This window comes from Aethina tumida, chromosome 2 (assembly GCF_024364675.1).
Source record: "Aethina tumida isolate Nest 87 chromosome 2, icAetTumi1.1, whole genome shotgun sequence".
NCBI lineage: Eukaryota > Metazoa > Arthropoda > Insecta > Coleoptera > Nitidulidae > Aethina > Aethina tumida.
The window spans coordinates 38168493-38185878 of NC_065436.1; the positions used below are offsets into that span (position 1 = coordinate 38168493).

The following is a 17386-nucleotide window of genomic DNA, read 5'->3' on the forward strand; positions in this document are numbered from 1 at the left end:
CAGCCGGTTTTATCCACCACAGCTTCCTGAATCCCAGGGAAATAGTTGCGGCTGAGAAATACTGCCAACAAATAGATGAAATGTACCAGAAGCTTCGATGTATGTGCCCAACATTGACCTCTCGTCCACTGATCACTACATTTTCAAGCACCTCGACAAATTTTTGGATGAGAAATATTTTAAAAACCAAGAGGAGCGGCATAAATAAGCTTATTTCTCGTAGACAAAAATGTGTTGTTTCAAAAGGTGTTTATTTCGATTAATAAAGTTTATTATAAGTCATGGCCTTTTAAAGTTAATAGTTAAAAACCGAGATTATTTTTGCATCAACCTAATATTTTCTAGCATTTCGTATTTTTAAACAAATTTTAAATTGTGATTGAATAAAAATACTGCGATTATAATATATTGTGTTAAATTCATTTGTTATTAAAATTAGTTTTTATTTTAGAGTTTAGTCAAAAAATTTTCATTTAATTGAAGAAGTTCAAGACATTTTATTGTTGTATGTAAAATTATTATTAATTTGTAATTTTATTTTGAAAGTGCTGCTATAAGCAAAGCATTATTAAAAAATTTACTATAAATTAAATTTCAGTTATAAAATGTTGTCACCTCATAAAATAATTTTGATAGTCACAACCGTTATGTGTTAAATGTTTATTGTCCTCTTAAATCAGTTTTGAAATAACTTACGTGTTTTTATTTCGAATAAAAACAGTTATAATTCATTATCAAAGTGTGTACTTGCTATAAAATAAGTTTTATATTAAATTTCAATGGCAAAATGTTGTCGTCACTTCGTAAAACTATTTCCTCACTCATACTTGTAAGTTATCCAAATGAATTTTAAAGTTTGTTAGGAAACTCGAATTGTACAAGTTTGAATTTAACAATTTATTATTTTCCTCGTCAGTTTTCATTTTCCGGTCCAGCTAAATTGTGTGCGACTTTTAAACGTGTGCGTTTTAAACTTGTCGACACCCATTTTTCAATCATCATTTATTGTAATCGTGCCCTTTTCAAATTCGAAAATGAACAGTAGTTTACAAGTTGTTTCAAAAGCCACTAAACCATAAATTATATCGGTTATTATTAGAGCGTGATGACTATTAATTATTTTCGAGACTCAGTGGGAAGTTTCATTTTGCAGTCAAGGAATGTGCAACAGCAGCAAAGGCAGTAGCAGCATCGTTGATTGATCGCCCCAAACCGCGACAAAGCGAAATCACTGACGTCACTTCGGGCAAAAACGATGCCAAGCTAAAATTGGTGTGTACAAACTGGAACACGAACCAATTTATAGTTTACTACCTGGAAAAATCAACTCATCACTTATAACGTTAGTGCGGGTTAATTACTGATTGTTTAGGCCCGCATAATATGTTTCTGTGTGTGTCTTTGTTGTTGTTAATACGTAATATCTAGTTAAGGGTTTGTGTGTTGCAATTAACTCGGTTATTACCATGATAATCAACCCCATCAATGTCACATGTTACATTTAACAATGTGACACGCATCCTCAACGTCTTGCACACGTACTTATAATATATCTTGAATAATTTACGTCTAATATGTCGATTTCGGTTTTTCTCAATGGGGATATTCATCAACGTCTGACACCGTGATGAATGTTGAAGACGCTTCAATCGTCGACTATTTAACAAATCGGGGGTGCAAATAATCAATTTCGCAGGGGAAATATCCAGTAAGTCTGAAATTGATCTCGAACGTGGGTCCTTTCAATATCTCTTCAGTGGCTAATGCGTGTCATATTAAAATCTCATTTAACGACACAAATTGACTCAGATATTTAATTAAACGCGCAATTTCAGCCTTCAATAATTAATTATTAATAACTATTTTGATGTTGCTAAAAATGAACTCCATCAATCTTGCACGATAAGCAATAATAATCCCAGTTTAATTAAATTGTAGGACGGTGCATTACCGATCGACGACTTTTGAGGTAATATTGGCTTATCTATACGGAAACGTCGTAAATCATAAAGACGCCGCGAAACGGCTCCATTATTAAACGGATTAAACTCCGAAAACTAATAACGAATGGGACAGCGGGTATTTCGGCTTGGAAACTGTTGATTGGCTGTGCAAGTTCTAGTTTAATCAGCCACCTACAAAATCTACATTCCGTCATAGTTTCGTTTAAATATTTATTCGTGTGGATTTCCATTAAAAATTATTAAGCGCACTCCGATTACTCGAATTAATTGCCGCTTTATCCACCTTTGTGAACGATAAAGTCTTTGATGTGTGTTGTTTGCTCGAATAAGACTTTGATGAAGTGCTTTCGTCTCGCAATTGAACACATTTTTAACCTTGACCTTTTCGTCGGTAATTTTCTTCAGACACAAAGAAACACTGGAACATGTTAGCAATGTTTAATCCGTTTTCCAACTGAAAATTCTTCGGTTTAGGAACAACCTAAAATGGGTAATAGAATTAAAAATTTAATATGACGAAACAACAATTAAAACGTGATACATGTTTTGACATGCCACACTGCGCTACAAAATTATTAATATTTTTAAAAATTAACAAAAATGAAAAAAATGCAATGCTATTAAAGAGTGGAGTATTTTGACCACATGCGATTTCCTGATCAATGCCTTACCAACCACAGTTGTTCAATCGGATTAAACTTCACTCCTCTTCTAGTTGGCCAGTTTATCAGCGGAATATTTACCTCGACAAGGTAATATCTGACAATTCTCTTCACCAATAAATGGAGAAAAGCATGAGGTTCTAGGATTTCCCCTATATACCTATCAGCCGTTAAACTTCCTTCAGCAGTGACAACCAGTTCCGTAATGTCTCCCCAAACTATTATCGAACTAGATTACATTGTGCGTAACGTTCTCCTGGTCATCTACAACAATCATTTATTTAAAGAGAACCTAGACTCTTCACTAAACAAGACACTCTTGAGCGAAATTTAGTTGATCTATAGAATGTGTTACAAGTCAATAAAAAGACCTGTTACAACAAGGTACGGTTATATTGTCTTCCTTTAGTCTTCTTATGATGTCCTCGCTTATTTTAACATCATAAGTCAATGGAAACTGTTGCTGAGTAAAGTACTCTTTATTAAAATAAAATCAAAGAGTAATTACAAAGTGTTTCTTTTAATTCTAAATTTACAAATATCCCTAGTAAAATGTTATTCATTCTAAGGTTCTAAATCAACATTATAATTGGTATATTTGTCGTAAATTTTTAACCTGGATGCTACCCTGACAAATTTAATTGTGAGATATGTATTAACACCAGGCAACCCTCTCCAACTGATATAAGAATACTATAGACAAATATTTATTCGTTTTAATATATAAATTTCTTATTTTAATCTTTGACAGCTCCTCAAGATGACCTCTAGTGTGTTCACATAAGGTACGGATGAAGTAAACAATAGTCATGAGCTGTTTGCGCACACGTGTTTGTAGAAAGGGATGTATTCAAAACTAAAGATCCAAATAATATTTTTATACAAATATTAAGAAAATATTCTTTGGGACTCAATAATTTAGTATAAAAATGAACATTATAATTGGTATTATTTAATTGTGAGGTAGGTATTAGTATTAACACGGGCCGACCCTTCCGAACTGACCAATATAAAATATGTCGTTCACCTGTGATCACGAGCCTATCACAGCTAAATTTGTTTGTTACTCCACACATAGTATGAATGAAGTATTTTAATGTTAAAAATATTTAAGGTATTAAAATAAAATAAAACAATAATAAGAAAATGCTTCTTTTAACTCTAAATTGACATACCACTGCTCAAATAGAAGTGAAAGTTACCTTTGTTTAAAGTTTAGATAACAACATAAGTTTTAGATTCATTTCTTCTTGAATCTTAAATGTTTTAAGATTGTTTTTTGTTAATTTATTTAAAATTACAATAATTTTGTAACGCATTAAAGATGGTTTTATTATTTTTTTAATTCATACGATTGTAAAAAGGTTGGCATGAATATGCTGCTTCAGTAATCTTGAAAACGTGTAAATATAATAATTTATTTTACCAGCATATTTACTATTGCTCGTGGAACAGCATATTTCAGTTCCATCAAAATATTAAATCAGGACCAGAATCGACCGGCCTATTTGAAACGGAATAGGCCAACAAGTCGGGTGTTAGTAAACAAAAATTGGACGAGATCTACGGCTGCCAAAAAATATGAATCACGTCGAATCGCATCGTTTGTTGTCGCGGTTTATAGTAAACCGTGATGAGTCACATTGCCTGTCTCCAATTTCGTCAGAGATGCCGTCCGAAATAAATTATAAATCAAGTGAATGCATTTGCGAGTGTGTGAGTGTAAATACAAATTTTTACAAATTTATTCGGCCAAGTTTTAAATATAGAACGGCCGCGACGGGATGATTTATCTCGCGCACCGTGTCCACCCAAACGGCGGACTGTTGCTGTTTCAGAGTGTTTTCAAATAAATCGCGGTCCGTTTCTCTTTTGCCTTATTATTGTTCTATTAAAATGAATTACCCGGTTTACGATTCTATTACGATTTAATTTATTGGAAGACTAAATCATCCTTTACTGTTGCTTAATGTGAATTAACGCATAAAATCCTAGGAAAGATTTACTACGCGATTTTTATCTCATTACTCGCTTGGACGTTTCTGTTTTGTTTGTGCAAGTGGAAATTAATTAGTGTTACTAAAAATGTTCTTGTTGCATTCGTTTTATTTTTATTTTGTGTTACTTGTGTCATATTTATTATTTTAACCAAGCACACAATGTTAAAATAGCCAAGATAAATATTTTTTTATTCTTCTAAGAAAATAATTTAAATAACTTCACAATATATTGCAGATAAATTATTTATATTTATTTATGTATACACATAAACATGCATAATAATTATTTATGTACCTATTGTTGGTTATGTAGGATTAGATATTTAGTCGATTCGGCGGAACAGAAACTTCCGACACACCGGCCCCACTATAATTCAATTCAAAACAATGAAGATGTAACGAAAATGATGTACAAGTTATAAAGATAATAATAGTCTAAAATACAAAAGACAGTGATGATTGCAGGATTATTAATGAGGATAAATATGAACAATCATTACCTACTAAACTGATAGTCAGTTTGACTGATCCATATCACGTTGCATCAATACTTCATGCTGACCCAGGACAAGTTGATGTGGCCGCTGCATTTAATGCAGTGTGCGGGCTCTATCAATGGTTTATAGAGATTGGACATTTGCGAGGTCGGACTAGAGAAGGTCAACCAAGATTTACATCTGACTGGGAAGACAGATGAGACTGGACGTCATATAAGTCCTAGGACAGTTTTAAATCGGTTAAAAGATGCAGGAGACCCATAAGGGTACTACCCCTTCAGTCTGCCCATCGTGCAGCGAGATTAGCTTGATGTCAGGAAAGAGAATTGTGGCATGAAGAATGGAATACAGCGATATTTACAGATGAAAGCAGATTTGGAGTATTTAGGTAGGTCAGAGTGCGTCTGGAGACCTCCAAGACAAAAAATAAATTCACGTTATGTGCAGAAAATTTACGCATATCGCAAGGTGGGTTCATAATGGTATAGGATGTTACTTGAGGATCTGACCTTACCAGTATACGGAAGATCAAAATCATCTGAATGACTTGATAAGAAGTATGCCACATACGGTACAAGCTGAATTAGGAGGCAGAGGCGGAATTATTCGATATTAAAAAAATGGTGAACTTTTCATCTAATATGTGGGAACAAAATTTCTTATGTTGCAAAATAAATTTTAGGATCCCTTTGGTTTAATTTCTTATTTATTATTATTTCTCATGTTTTACCTGTTACCTATTTTAGAAAGATCTTAAATATTTTTTTTTTGCTCTTTCATTTCATTTATTTTTAATCAACTTTAAAATCGGGGCCATATGTAGCAGATTTGATGGGAATCAACCAATCTAGCGTTTTAAATGTTGTAAAACGATTTAAAGAAACAAGAGAGTACACTAGAAGGTCAGTTCCCGATCATCTAAGGTGTACCATGCCTGTAAATGATCTTTGTTTCCGTATACAAACATTGCGTCTGCGGCTTGTTGCAGCTCGGCAACTGGAAAACGATTTATCAAGGATCCGTAATATTTAAATATCCGTTAAAACCGTTAGGAATAGGTTAAGAGAATTTGGAGTCAGATCCAAAATGCTTGTTACTGCACCATTGTTAACCAGGAAACACCGTGTGGCGCAAGATTGCAAAAGAACACATTAATTGGGATATTCATGACTGGGCTAATATCCTTTTCACGGATGAGTCCAGATTTTCACTTAGTAGATCTAATATACACATTCCAGTGTATCGACACGAAGATGAAATATTTACTCAGTGCAAGGAACCCGAAATTGTGAAGCTCATACGAAGTTAATAGTGTTTCGTCTCTGACAGCTATTCGGTATATGAGAGCGGTTCTTGAAGAAAATGTAGTACCGTTTGTCCCTGTTATAGGCGACAATTTTGTTCTTATATACGACAACACTCTCCCGCACGTTGCCAGAATAACTTTAGATTACCTGCGAGAGGTTGGAATTCTAGTTTTAGATTGTCCAGCAAATAGTCCAGACCACCACCTACGGAGATGCATAAGAACCCGTAATATCGCTCCAGATACTCTTGATAAGCTGATCCTGATTTTTCTCATTTTTGGAGATTTATTGTTATTTTTATTATTTTGCTGATTTTTCTTTAATTTTTAATTTTTATGCACTAAACCTTTATTTCTAAGTTATGTTACTTTGGCATTTCCTAACAGTTTTAGAAAGTAAAAATAATCATTTTTAGACAAAAATTAATTGTTGTTGCGATACATTTTGTGACGAGTGCATTTTTTAAATAAAAAATATTAAGAACACTGCAAGTAAAGACCCATTGTACAGACACCAGTAATGTCCTATTTCTTTCCATGAAAATAAAAAATCATAACGTTAATCAAAAAGGTGTTAGGTCAACTTCCGACAATCCGGACGACTCCCGAAAACAATTCGGCATCCGTTTACGATGTCGTGTGCGCCTTCACGCCAATCCCCCTTTCATCATTAAAGTTTCATCGTTCCGTATACCCCGGCCGGGACCGGCGTCCGATTCAAATTGCGGCGGTTGCGGAGGATGCCACTTATGAATTTTGAATCGGTCCGACGAGAAATAAGGCGTTCTTCGGCTTTTGTTCGTCGCTTTGGCTCGAAGCTGGTGTCTCAATATTTAATGGGACGCGAACCTTTTCTAATCAATCCCCGGCCCGTTTAACACTCGGCTTTATAACTCCGGTAGGTTTTTATCTCAGCACGTGCGAATGTCGGTAGCATTTTAAATTGGACGAGGCCTCACATCATTTTTCATTTCTGCGAACGAGGTTTCTCTCGGCTTTCTTTGTATGGGAGTTTCTAGGAATAAGCTCCTGTTGTATGACACAATAAAAATGACAATGGCTATATTTATATCGTAGTAGAGAAAGCTTTAATGGCAATTGTAATTGAAGGTGCATTAAAGTTTATGAGTGGTTGTGTATGAAAGGGCTTTGTAACTTTTGTAGCGTCTCTATTTGGTAAGAGCCTGTTAATTAGGATGAACTGAGCAACAACGGCACGAAATAATAGAATTAAGATAGAAGGCAAACTCAGAACCTACAAAATGACTAAACTTTATGTTACATTTTCATGCAAATTTTAGTTATTAATAAATAGTATCCGTTGTATTAATTGTAATGGTTTTGAAATTTGGAAATTATACAATTTTGTATATATAAACATATCGCAAAATGTTAAGCATATTACCTTATTTTAGAACAAAATGATTAATTATTAAAAATTAAAATTGTAATATTATAGTAGAATTGTAATAAAAGAAATAAATATCAATGAGAAATTAAACAGGCAACTTAAAAATTATTTTACAAAATAAATAAGAAATATTGTTCCCACATATTAAATGAAAAGCATCCACAATACTGAAAGAAGTTGTCTTAATTCTTCGAAGCATATCCCAGACAGATCAGGCGATAAGTCTGGTATTGGTGGATGAACGTTCAATTTGGGCATTTTATAAGTGGTTGAGGACAACCCTAGCTCTGTGCGGTATTGCGTTGTCGTCTAAAAATATGGTTCCAAATTCCATCGATAATGTTCAACAATGTTGACCTTCACACACACTCTTCATCCCACAATTCTCTTTCCTGAGTCCTTAGACTTATATGACGTCCAGTAGCCAAAATTAGGTTTTGCTTGAGAAGTGTGCAGTTTTTTAATGCTGTTTTCCCGGTCAGGTCTAACTCTTGGTCGTCGAAGTTTAGAATTGTGATTTTTCAGTTTTGTGCCAACATTTATAGAAAAATCATAGTGGTTGTAGAAGTTAGAATTTTTCTTCATTTTTAAACTAGCGTTTCGATTTGGTTTAAATAATGGTGGATGCGCGTGTTAAGAAACTTTATAATTGATTATTATTATATTATTTCCTACTTTTTATCTACAAATTCCAGCTTATAAATACTTATTAAATTATTTTATAAAAATCGTAACATGGTTAAAATATTTCTAAATGGTTTAATCAAAAGTTTTTCCTCAATATTAACTTGATTTATAATATTGGTGAATGCGAGAATAAAAAATTTTATTATATGTATTCACAAAATGGTGCAAATATTAGTTCCACTCATATAATAGATTATGTTTACCAATTAGACTTTAGAAAGCACGAGTTAATCTGAATAATTGTGTTCGTGTATTTATTAATGCGCGAAACAAACTACGACTACAGATTGTTCGCAATTAGCTGAAATTGTCGTAATTTATAAACGGTCGGAAACTATTCAAATGTATATTTGTTATGCAGAGTTATTTGCGCGGAGAAAAATTGTTTTCACGTGAAACGATTTGTTTTTGTTTAAACGGGATCAAACGGTTATAAAGATAGTCAGTCTATAGTTTTTTAGAAAAAATCTTCAGTTCAGAGTCAATTAATTCTACAGGATCGCCCTCTTCGAATCCTCCTTTCCGTCCATTAATCATGCAGTAGGTCCCGAAAACGGAGGACACAATGGCCTGGCCTTCTTTTCATGTCCAATCTCGAATCTAACCAGGCAATCTCGATCTCCACCCACATTTACATTTAAAGCCTCAACGACCCGTTGCGACAAAGACTTTTGCGGTCCGCATTTACATACGTACCTACTAATACACTTTGCGGTGTGTGTAGCATTTATAACCCGCTCGGATGTCATATTTGTCGACGGTTTTACGACGCTCGAATCTCTCTGGTTGAATATTAAAAGTGTACACGAAACGACGCGGCGAGACGCTTCCCGATGTTTCACTTGAATATCAAATTTTTTGCTTTCATATTCAATTACACCCTGTATAATAATACCCGTACTGAATTTCATGAATTTCCAATTTTTTAATTTCGTATTTTATTAATGAAACAAATAGAAATTTTTCCCCCTTTTGTTTATCTTCGATCTTTTTCGTAAACGTTTAAATGAAATTCAAAAGTTGATAACGGGAAATTAATCCGAATTTATTCATAATTAACCCTGGGGATAATTTCACGGGCTACAGTCGTAAATTCAACGTTTTAATTTAGCCATCCGTTAAATTAAACTTTAATGAAGATTTATTTGATTCCGTGTTATTGGACGATCCGCTTGAATGTTGTTGTTGAGGCCATACAAAATAAAAACGTTTAATGGCATATTTCACGTCCTGAATCGCTTTACAGAATCTGGCAAGCGTTTGTGTTTATGAAAATGTTTGATGTTTATTATGAGTCAAACAACCTGTTACATTTTTTAAATTGTCAAAAACGTTCTAAGTTGAAACTTTAAATTTTATTAATGTACTGGCGGATTTTTCTATCTTATTAACTTTCAAAAATCTCGACAACTTTTGCAGTTAAAAATACGTTAGATTTGTGTTATACGAAAAATGTTATGGTAATTGTTTAAAATCACGGCTTCGCCTATTCTACTCTTCGTGCATTAAAGGAGTATATTTTGATCAAGTAAAAAAATAAGTATTTCTAAGACAAAAATCAATTTTAAATTTGAAAAAATCTCGATAATTGATTTTTATTTTTTGTCAATTTTTTATGAATTTTTGAAAATTTAACCATTTTTCATAAAAAATGAATATTTTTTTCATATATATTTTTTTTTGTTCTATTTTTAGGCACTATGAAAAACTTGTTTTGGTCAACTGAAAAAAATCAAAATATTTTAGAAAAATATTGAAATATTTACGAAAAACTTTTTTTATACTGAATGCCTATTTTTTTTTTTTTTCAAATAGTTCATCAAAAATTCAAAAATAGAATTTTTTTTAAACAAAAAAAAAAAAATTGTAAATAACGTAATTTTTCAATTTTTATGAGTTTTTGAAAATTTTGTAATTTTTATTTTATTTAATAAAAAAATGTAAAATTAAGTTATTTACATATTTTTTAAAATATTTTTATTGTGATGAACTTTCTGAATAATAGGCTAGGTTAGGTTTCGTTGTTATTTATTTTTGTTAAAAATAAAAATTGTTAATTCTTTTTTTGTATGAAATTGTTTATTTAAAATATGTTATTCATTAATCTATTATTTGATTATTTGTTATTAAAAATAAAAAATGGTCAGAAATGTTATGATCTTGTTTATTTGAAAGAAATTGTTATTATAATATAAATATTTGAAAATATTATTGTTGATAAAATATTTACAAATTTGGAAAAAAAAAAACGAAACGTTTGAATTAAAAATTTCAAGGAGAAATCTAAAAAATAGTATTAAGATATTTCAACCGACCAATACAAAAAAAAAAGATAAAAATAATTTAATAAAAATTTTTAAATTTTCAAAAATGAATAAAAAATTGAAAAATGAAAATGTGCTGTTTTTTAACGATCTTTCTGAAAAAAATATACATATAGTATAACAATTTTTTGCATAAAAAATTCAAGCAAAAATCAACATTTTAATTTAAAATCAATTTTAATGTTGTTTTTTCAATTTTTATAGCCAAAAATAGGTGGAGGAACGAATTTATACATTTATCAATGTTATTGTTGCTAAATGCATATTGTTCACTGCAAAAATTTTTACTTACTCTAGTGCTCAAAATTGTAGGCCGCGACTTCAGTCCACTTATTAATCCGCATTTCAAACGATAGTTCACAACGCAGAAATATGTCTTCTTAAATTTTGAAGTTTCTCTTTAGAATGGGAAACTGAAAGGGTCACATTTTCCATTACTTGTGTCTAGTTTATTGTAAAAACTACATAAAAAGTTTTTAAATGATATTTGATGGCAAAATTTAATTTTATTGTCGCTTGTATACAGATATTTTATACATATTTTCCTTTATTTTGCACTTGTTTGTAACTGACAAATTTTCTTTTTTTTTTTCATTTATTAGTTAGAAAAAATTGTGCTTTTTTTACTAAAATGCTCCATCTGGGAGGATGCTAGTGTATTTTTCCCTCAGAATGATTAAATTATTATTTTTTCGGAGAGGGTTTTCAAGTAAAACACCAATCATCCTGTATACTATCCTTTTTTAATAATCCCCAATTGAATGTGTGACCTAAAAACGTTGAAAACACGTTTTTATTTACATTAAATTGAATTTCCAACCCCCTATATAAATTGACAGCACTGGGTGAGACCGATTTCGCATTTGTTCCGCCGTTGATGTGGGTGACACAATGAAAATCGTACACGTTCACAAAAATGTAAAATGTACATCAAGCTGTCAATTTGCGTAAAATTTGCCACACCTGCAGTTTTCATGAATTATTTATTCGTTTCTGGATTTGCCCGAATGTTAATAATAATCCGACTCAATATTTCACACATTTACATGCGGAGGCAAACGTAACGCGGATGTAATGATAAAAGAATAATAAATGTATGATTATGCCACACTGATTTGGTTGGTTTCCATTCCACTTATCTGTCTGTTTCGTGTTTTCTACGTGTCTGTTTGCGATTACAATTTTTATTGCGATGCAAAGGGGAACATTTCTGTGGCTGAATATTCCTTTCCTTCCCTTTTTTTTCTAATTTTACCATTAAAATGTTATTCATTTTTCGTAATGTTAAAGGCAGGAATATCGTAACAAAGGGAATTAATCCACTTGGATTCTTCCTTATGAATAATTCCTTCAGTCACAATACCCGAAAGAAGATACTGGAATTTAATTGCATCGAAATGTTATTGATCCAACAGTGCCATGCACAAAAATTGAATTAAACATTGATTCCTTTAAATTAGCTTGGATGTTGTGATTCACATTTACAATTACTTTTCCATTTGCGTTTCAGTTATTTTCGGAAAACGCCATTAATTATGACGGACTTATCAAGTTTTAATAGTAAAATTAAACGCGGAAAATTGCTTTTAATTTCATTCGTTTCCAATTCTGTTTTGATCAAAAATAAAATTTTCAATTAACTCGTACAGATACATTTACCCCGGAAATGGAAATGAAAACGACAGAGGGGAAATACAGGTTTTTTGTATGACGGTTGCGTGACCGTCCATTAAAACTGTTTTAAATTTATAACGAACGTCAACGCAATTGTCTAGACTTTCGGAGAGTGTCCGAAGTTTTATAAAGTTTCCAGCAGCTTCCATTCACGGTGTCGCACTTCAAAGTTTTTAACTTCGTTTTGTGTGCTTTTAGGATTAACTTTGTAATTTCGACGGAAACTCATTTGTATCGAAATTTTTCGGGCTCGGGCTGACCACAAAGTTTAACACTCTTTGTTATTCATTTGGCGAACGGTTAGTTATTAAAAAAATTATTGAAAACGCTTTTTCTCTTTAAGTAATTGTCTGTCTATCTTGAAAAGATTAACTTGAGTGCCACTTAAACTAGGATAAAGTTTTAAGTTACAGAAACTTTTGCAATTAATTATAATTAAAACTTTGAATTCTGTACTTTATTGTAGTATGTATTATTTCACAAAAGCTTTTTTTTTTTTTTTTTGTTTTACTCATTAGTTTATCAAATATTCAACAATTAATTTTTTTTTATTAAAACTATTGTATATGGATTAATATATAATAAATGGATTATCTGAGTGGGTAATACAAATTCTTAATTATAGATAAGAAAAATTTAATAGAATTTTTTTGAATTTTTTCATTTTTTTAATCATATTTATACTGTATAAAAATAAATTGTTTAATTGAATGGTGAAATATTTGATTTGAAGAAAAGAAAGCAAAAACAAGATGTATTATTTGAAATTTCTCAGTCCCATATCAGTAGTGAAACAATTATTTTATGAATTTGGAACTACCTTTGGTAAGTTGAATTTTTTCTGTCACAGGTAAACTGCTAGAAGTTCATCTTTTCCGATGATACCTGTCTTATGACCGAACGACATCCCCTGTCAGCAACAATTCCAAGCCCAATTATCGATTGATTAGAATAATGCCGGAAACTCCTACAATTTACTTTATGGTGTTTATGATTACAGCATCCTAAATTCAAAATTGAAGTACACTTTACTAAGGATTTTTTTAATTAAATGTCTTAAAGACAACCACTACCGTGGTAATGTTTATATTCCACGACTAGGCATTGTAAGAAAACCTATGTATGAAAATGTCGACAAAGGATAATCGCAGCTTTTTTTGAAAATGAATATATAAATCCTTTTGTCAAACACAAATAACTCACTTTTTTACATTAAAATAAAAACTTTATATGTAATTAAATATTTTGTAAGTTCCAAAATGTTATTTTTGATAAGTAGTGAATACTTTAGCAGTATCTTTTTTAATATCTAGCTTAATTCATACGTACATGATAAATACACATTTATGATTTTCTGTGTATGTATTTTATTTAATAAATCGATTTTTTTTTTGGCAAATCATGGTTCGAATTATCGTAGTTTGACTGTAATTAAATATGCAAATTAAATACATATTTAAATGTGTTGTGTCGATTTCGTTAAAAAATTATTAAAATTCTTTATTAAATTTCAGATCCATATCCAAGCGAGCAACCGCGTTACGAGGAAATATGCACAGGCCCCGGCTACGCGGAACCATTCAACGCCGAGACATACAGGAAGGGCGCACCGCCCGCCGTCACGACGGAATTCCGGGAGCAGCGGACGACACAGTTTCAACAACCGGGCGCCGTTCTCATGGTCTACGGCCTCGATCCGTTGCGAACGAACGCCGACAAATTGTTCAACCTGATGTGTCTCTACGGGAACGTCGCACGAGTAAGTCATTCTACTCCTAGAACTCCTAAGTTCATGTCTAACATTTGTATGTCGGTTGGTGCAGATAAAGTTCTTGAAGTCAAAGGAGGGCACGGCGATGGTGCAGATGGGCGACAGCGTAGCGGTAGAACGGTGCGTTCAGAACCTGAACAACGTGTCGGTAGGCTTGACGGGGGCGGCGCCCCTAACACACAACCACAACAACCAAAACAACATATCCGACGACGCCAAGGAACACAAACTGCAGCTGGCCTTCAGTAAACAGCCGTACTTGAGCGAAGTCACCAATCCCTATCCACTACCCGACAAGTCCCCCTCGTACAAAGAATACATCACCAACAAGAACAACAGATTCATGAATCCCGCAATGGCGAGCAAAAATCGCATACAACCACCCAGCAAGGTAATTATCGCGCACGCACCACTCACCGCCAACACTACACCTGAAATCGACCCTAAATTCCACGCGGCACATAAAACATTCGTTCTTCTCCATTTCAGATACTGCACTTCTTCAACACGCCGCCACAGGTGACGGAGGTCGAGCTGATCCAGGTGTTCCGCGAGTACGACGTGGTGCCACCCAAGGCCGTTAAATTGTTCCCCATGAAGTCGGAGCGATCGAGTTCAGGTCTGCTCGAGTTCGAAAACACCAACGATGCAGTAGCTGCAGTCATGGCCTGTAATCATGCCGCCATCGAGAGTCCCGGTAATACTTGAAACCAATTTGTCCATATCATTTTTGACGCGAACAACTTTTATAGGCACGAAGTTCCCCTTCATAATGAAACTGTGCTTCTCATCGTCTCGCAGCATGACCATACGGAACGGCGACAACAACTCGAACACGAACGGTTCGGGTGAAAAACAGATCCTGGCAGCGGATCACTAAGTCCGCACTCCACATACTTGATTTGTTAACCCCGTTTTGACAAATACATATCTGTTCCATATTATAATGTATATTCAGAATATTGCAAGGTACTCTTTGTCGCGTACTTAAGATGTTTAAGTTGTTTATTTTATTTTATTTTATTTTTTTTTTTTTTTTTTGTTTAAGTTTGAATCTCCTTGACCAAGATATTGTTTAAAAATGATCCTTTTAGTTCTAGAAAGTTGACATATTTTTGTATTTGGATCACTTGATTTATTCAATCAACTTTCTTTAGAATACAAATGAAAGGACATTTATTATGCATAAAATTAATTAATATTAGTAAGTACATATCGTAATATTTGTAAAAGCTCTAAAGTTTGTGTAAAACACAAAAAGTGAATGATAATTAGATTCTTATTAAGAAGAAATAGAATGTGTCTATGTGAAGGAGCAAATTGAAAATATGAATCTTGTGCAATATATTTGGAAGGAACATGACATATTTTAATTGTTTTTAATATGAATTGGATATTAGGTAATTTAATTGCAACGACATTAGATGTTACAATTTTTGACTAGGTAGGCTATTTATTGTTAGAATAAATTGTAGTGATAAATTTGTTATTATAATTTGCAATAATATTGTCAAATTATAATGTTCGATTATTTGTTTTGCGTTAATTTTGTTTGTAATATTAGAAAATTAATTTCCTATTTATTATTCTTATATGTGATTTGTTTTTATACATGTAAATATTTATTTATTGAAAAAGTTTATTTTAGTTTTAATACACACGCTAGAATAATTTTAAATAAGATAACTGAAGTCAATATTTTACAACTGCAAAATTCAATATATCATACTTCGAATAAATAAATTACTTCACATATTTTAGGTACATATCAATTTTAAAACAAATATTATAAGAAGTATATATATTTTCTGTGCTTTGTACTTTTTGTATCGTTTACTGTGAGAAAATCTAAATAATCATATTGGGGGCTACTTTCAAATTAACAGCTTAAAAGTGTCAAGTAAAGCTTAGCCAATGAATTTTCGTCCTGTAGATCTTAAATTGCTACTTTAGTTAAATGTCTTCCTCGTGTATGCATCCCAGCTTAGGACGACCTAATCTAACAGAAAAAACAAAAACTAAGTGCGGGCCGTGCATACATACTCTATTCTCTTCTCATTTCTCCATTTCCGACAAATAATTAAACGCATATACCTGCACTTCAACTGAACTTCCATGTTTATAAATGATTGACGAAACAAATGTTTATGTATAGTTGTTGATTGTTTATTATTGGGAATGAGTGGAGAATATAAACAATGTTATATCGATGTCAATAACTCAGTGTTTGTAAATGCGTATTTAAGACATGTTGTGCAATAAACTTTGCATGAGGGAAAAATCATTTAAGTTTATTGTCGTTTCGTTCGTGCAAAATTTTTATTTATGTATAAGTGCAGTCTGATGATACACTCGCATACACCCATCGCGTTTGTTTCTTTTAATTTGTTCTAGTCAATCAAGGAAAATCTCACGGTGACGTTTTTATTGTTGTTTTATAGTGATTTTTCCCTGTCGTCAACCGTTGTATTCGAAATCTTTTCCAAGTTTCGGTACGACGATTGCAAACAAAACATAAAAGACAAATAGATAGTTCATATCACATAGTATTACATATTCGTACTCTAGAATTAAAGAAATTATTTTCTCCTTTGCAATTATTTTAAATACTTGTTAGTGAGTGTTGTGTTAATTATTAATGGACCAAAAACGGTAGTTTTTGACGCATGGTTTAAAATAATTGCATAATCTAGTTGTAGTTACTGTTTTAGAAAAACTGAGATATTTATAGATGAAGGTGATCATTTAGGTGATAACTGTTATTCATTGATTATCATATCATAATAATTTTTATTTATTTAAAACATTATGTAATTGTCCAAAGATTGAACGCAACAAAATTGTATTGGGCGAACCAAAGATAAATCAAAACGGAAACATTCGGATCTCAAGAGTGCGTTTAACGTTAAGTAAGTAATCAAACAAACAAAATGTCCATATGAAATTAATTGCATATCACATAATCAATGAAAAAACAGAATGTTCCTGTGTGTTATTAATTTTGTAGTGTTCTATTAAACTCTGCATTCTATAATATATATGTCGTAACAAAACATTAGTTGAGTCAATTATCTGTGCCTCTAGCAGTGG

At 32.2% G+C, this 17386-nt stretch overlaps 1 protein-coding gene across 2 annotated transcripts in view; it reads left to right on the plus strand.

Annotated features, from left to right (window-relative positions):
- The window catches only part of LOC109596811 (heterogeneous nuclear ribonucleoprotein L), a 117669-nt gene extending 100318 nt beyond the window's left edge, over positions 1 to 17351 (plus strand). For both annotated transcript variants that reach the window (XM_049963340.1, XM_049963341.1), the window contains 4 exons: positions 14040 to 14284; positions 14349 to 14687; positions 14786 to 14993; positions 15049 to 17351. In XM_049963340.1, the coding sequence (XP_049819297.1) occupies positions 14040 to 14284; positions 14349 to 14687; positions 14786 to 14993; positions 15049 to 15176 (920 nt within the window). In that variant the 3' untranslated portion in view covers positions 15177 to 17351. The remainder of the gene's footprint in view (positions 1 to 14039; positions 14285 to 14348; positions 14688 to 14785; positions 14994 to 15048) is intronic.
- Positions 17352 to 17386: the final 35 nt, after the last annotated feature.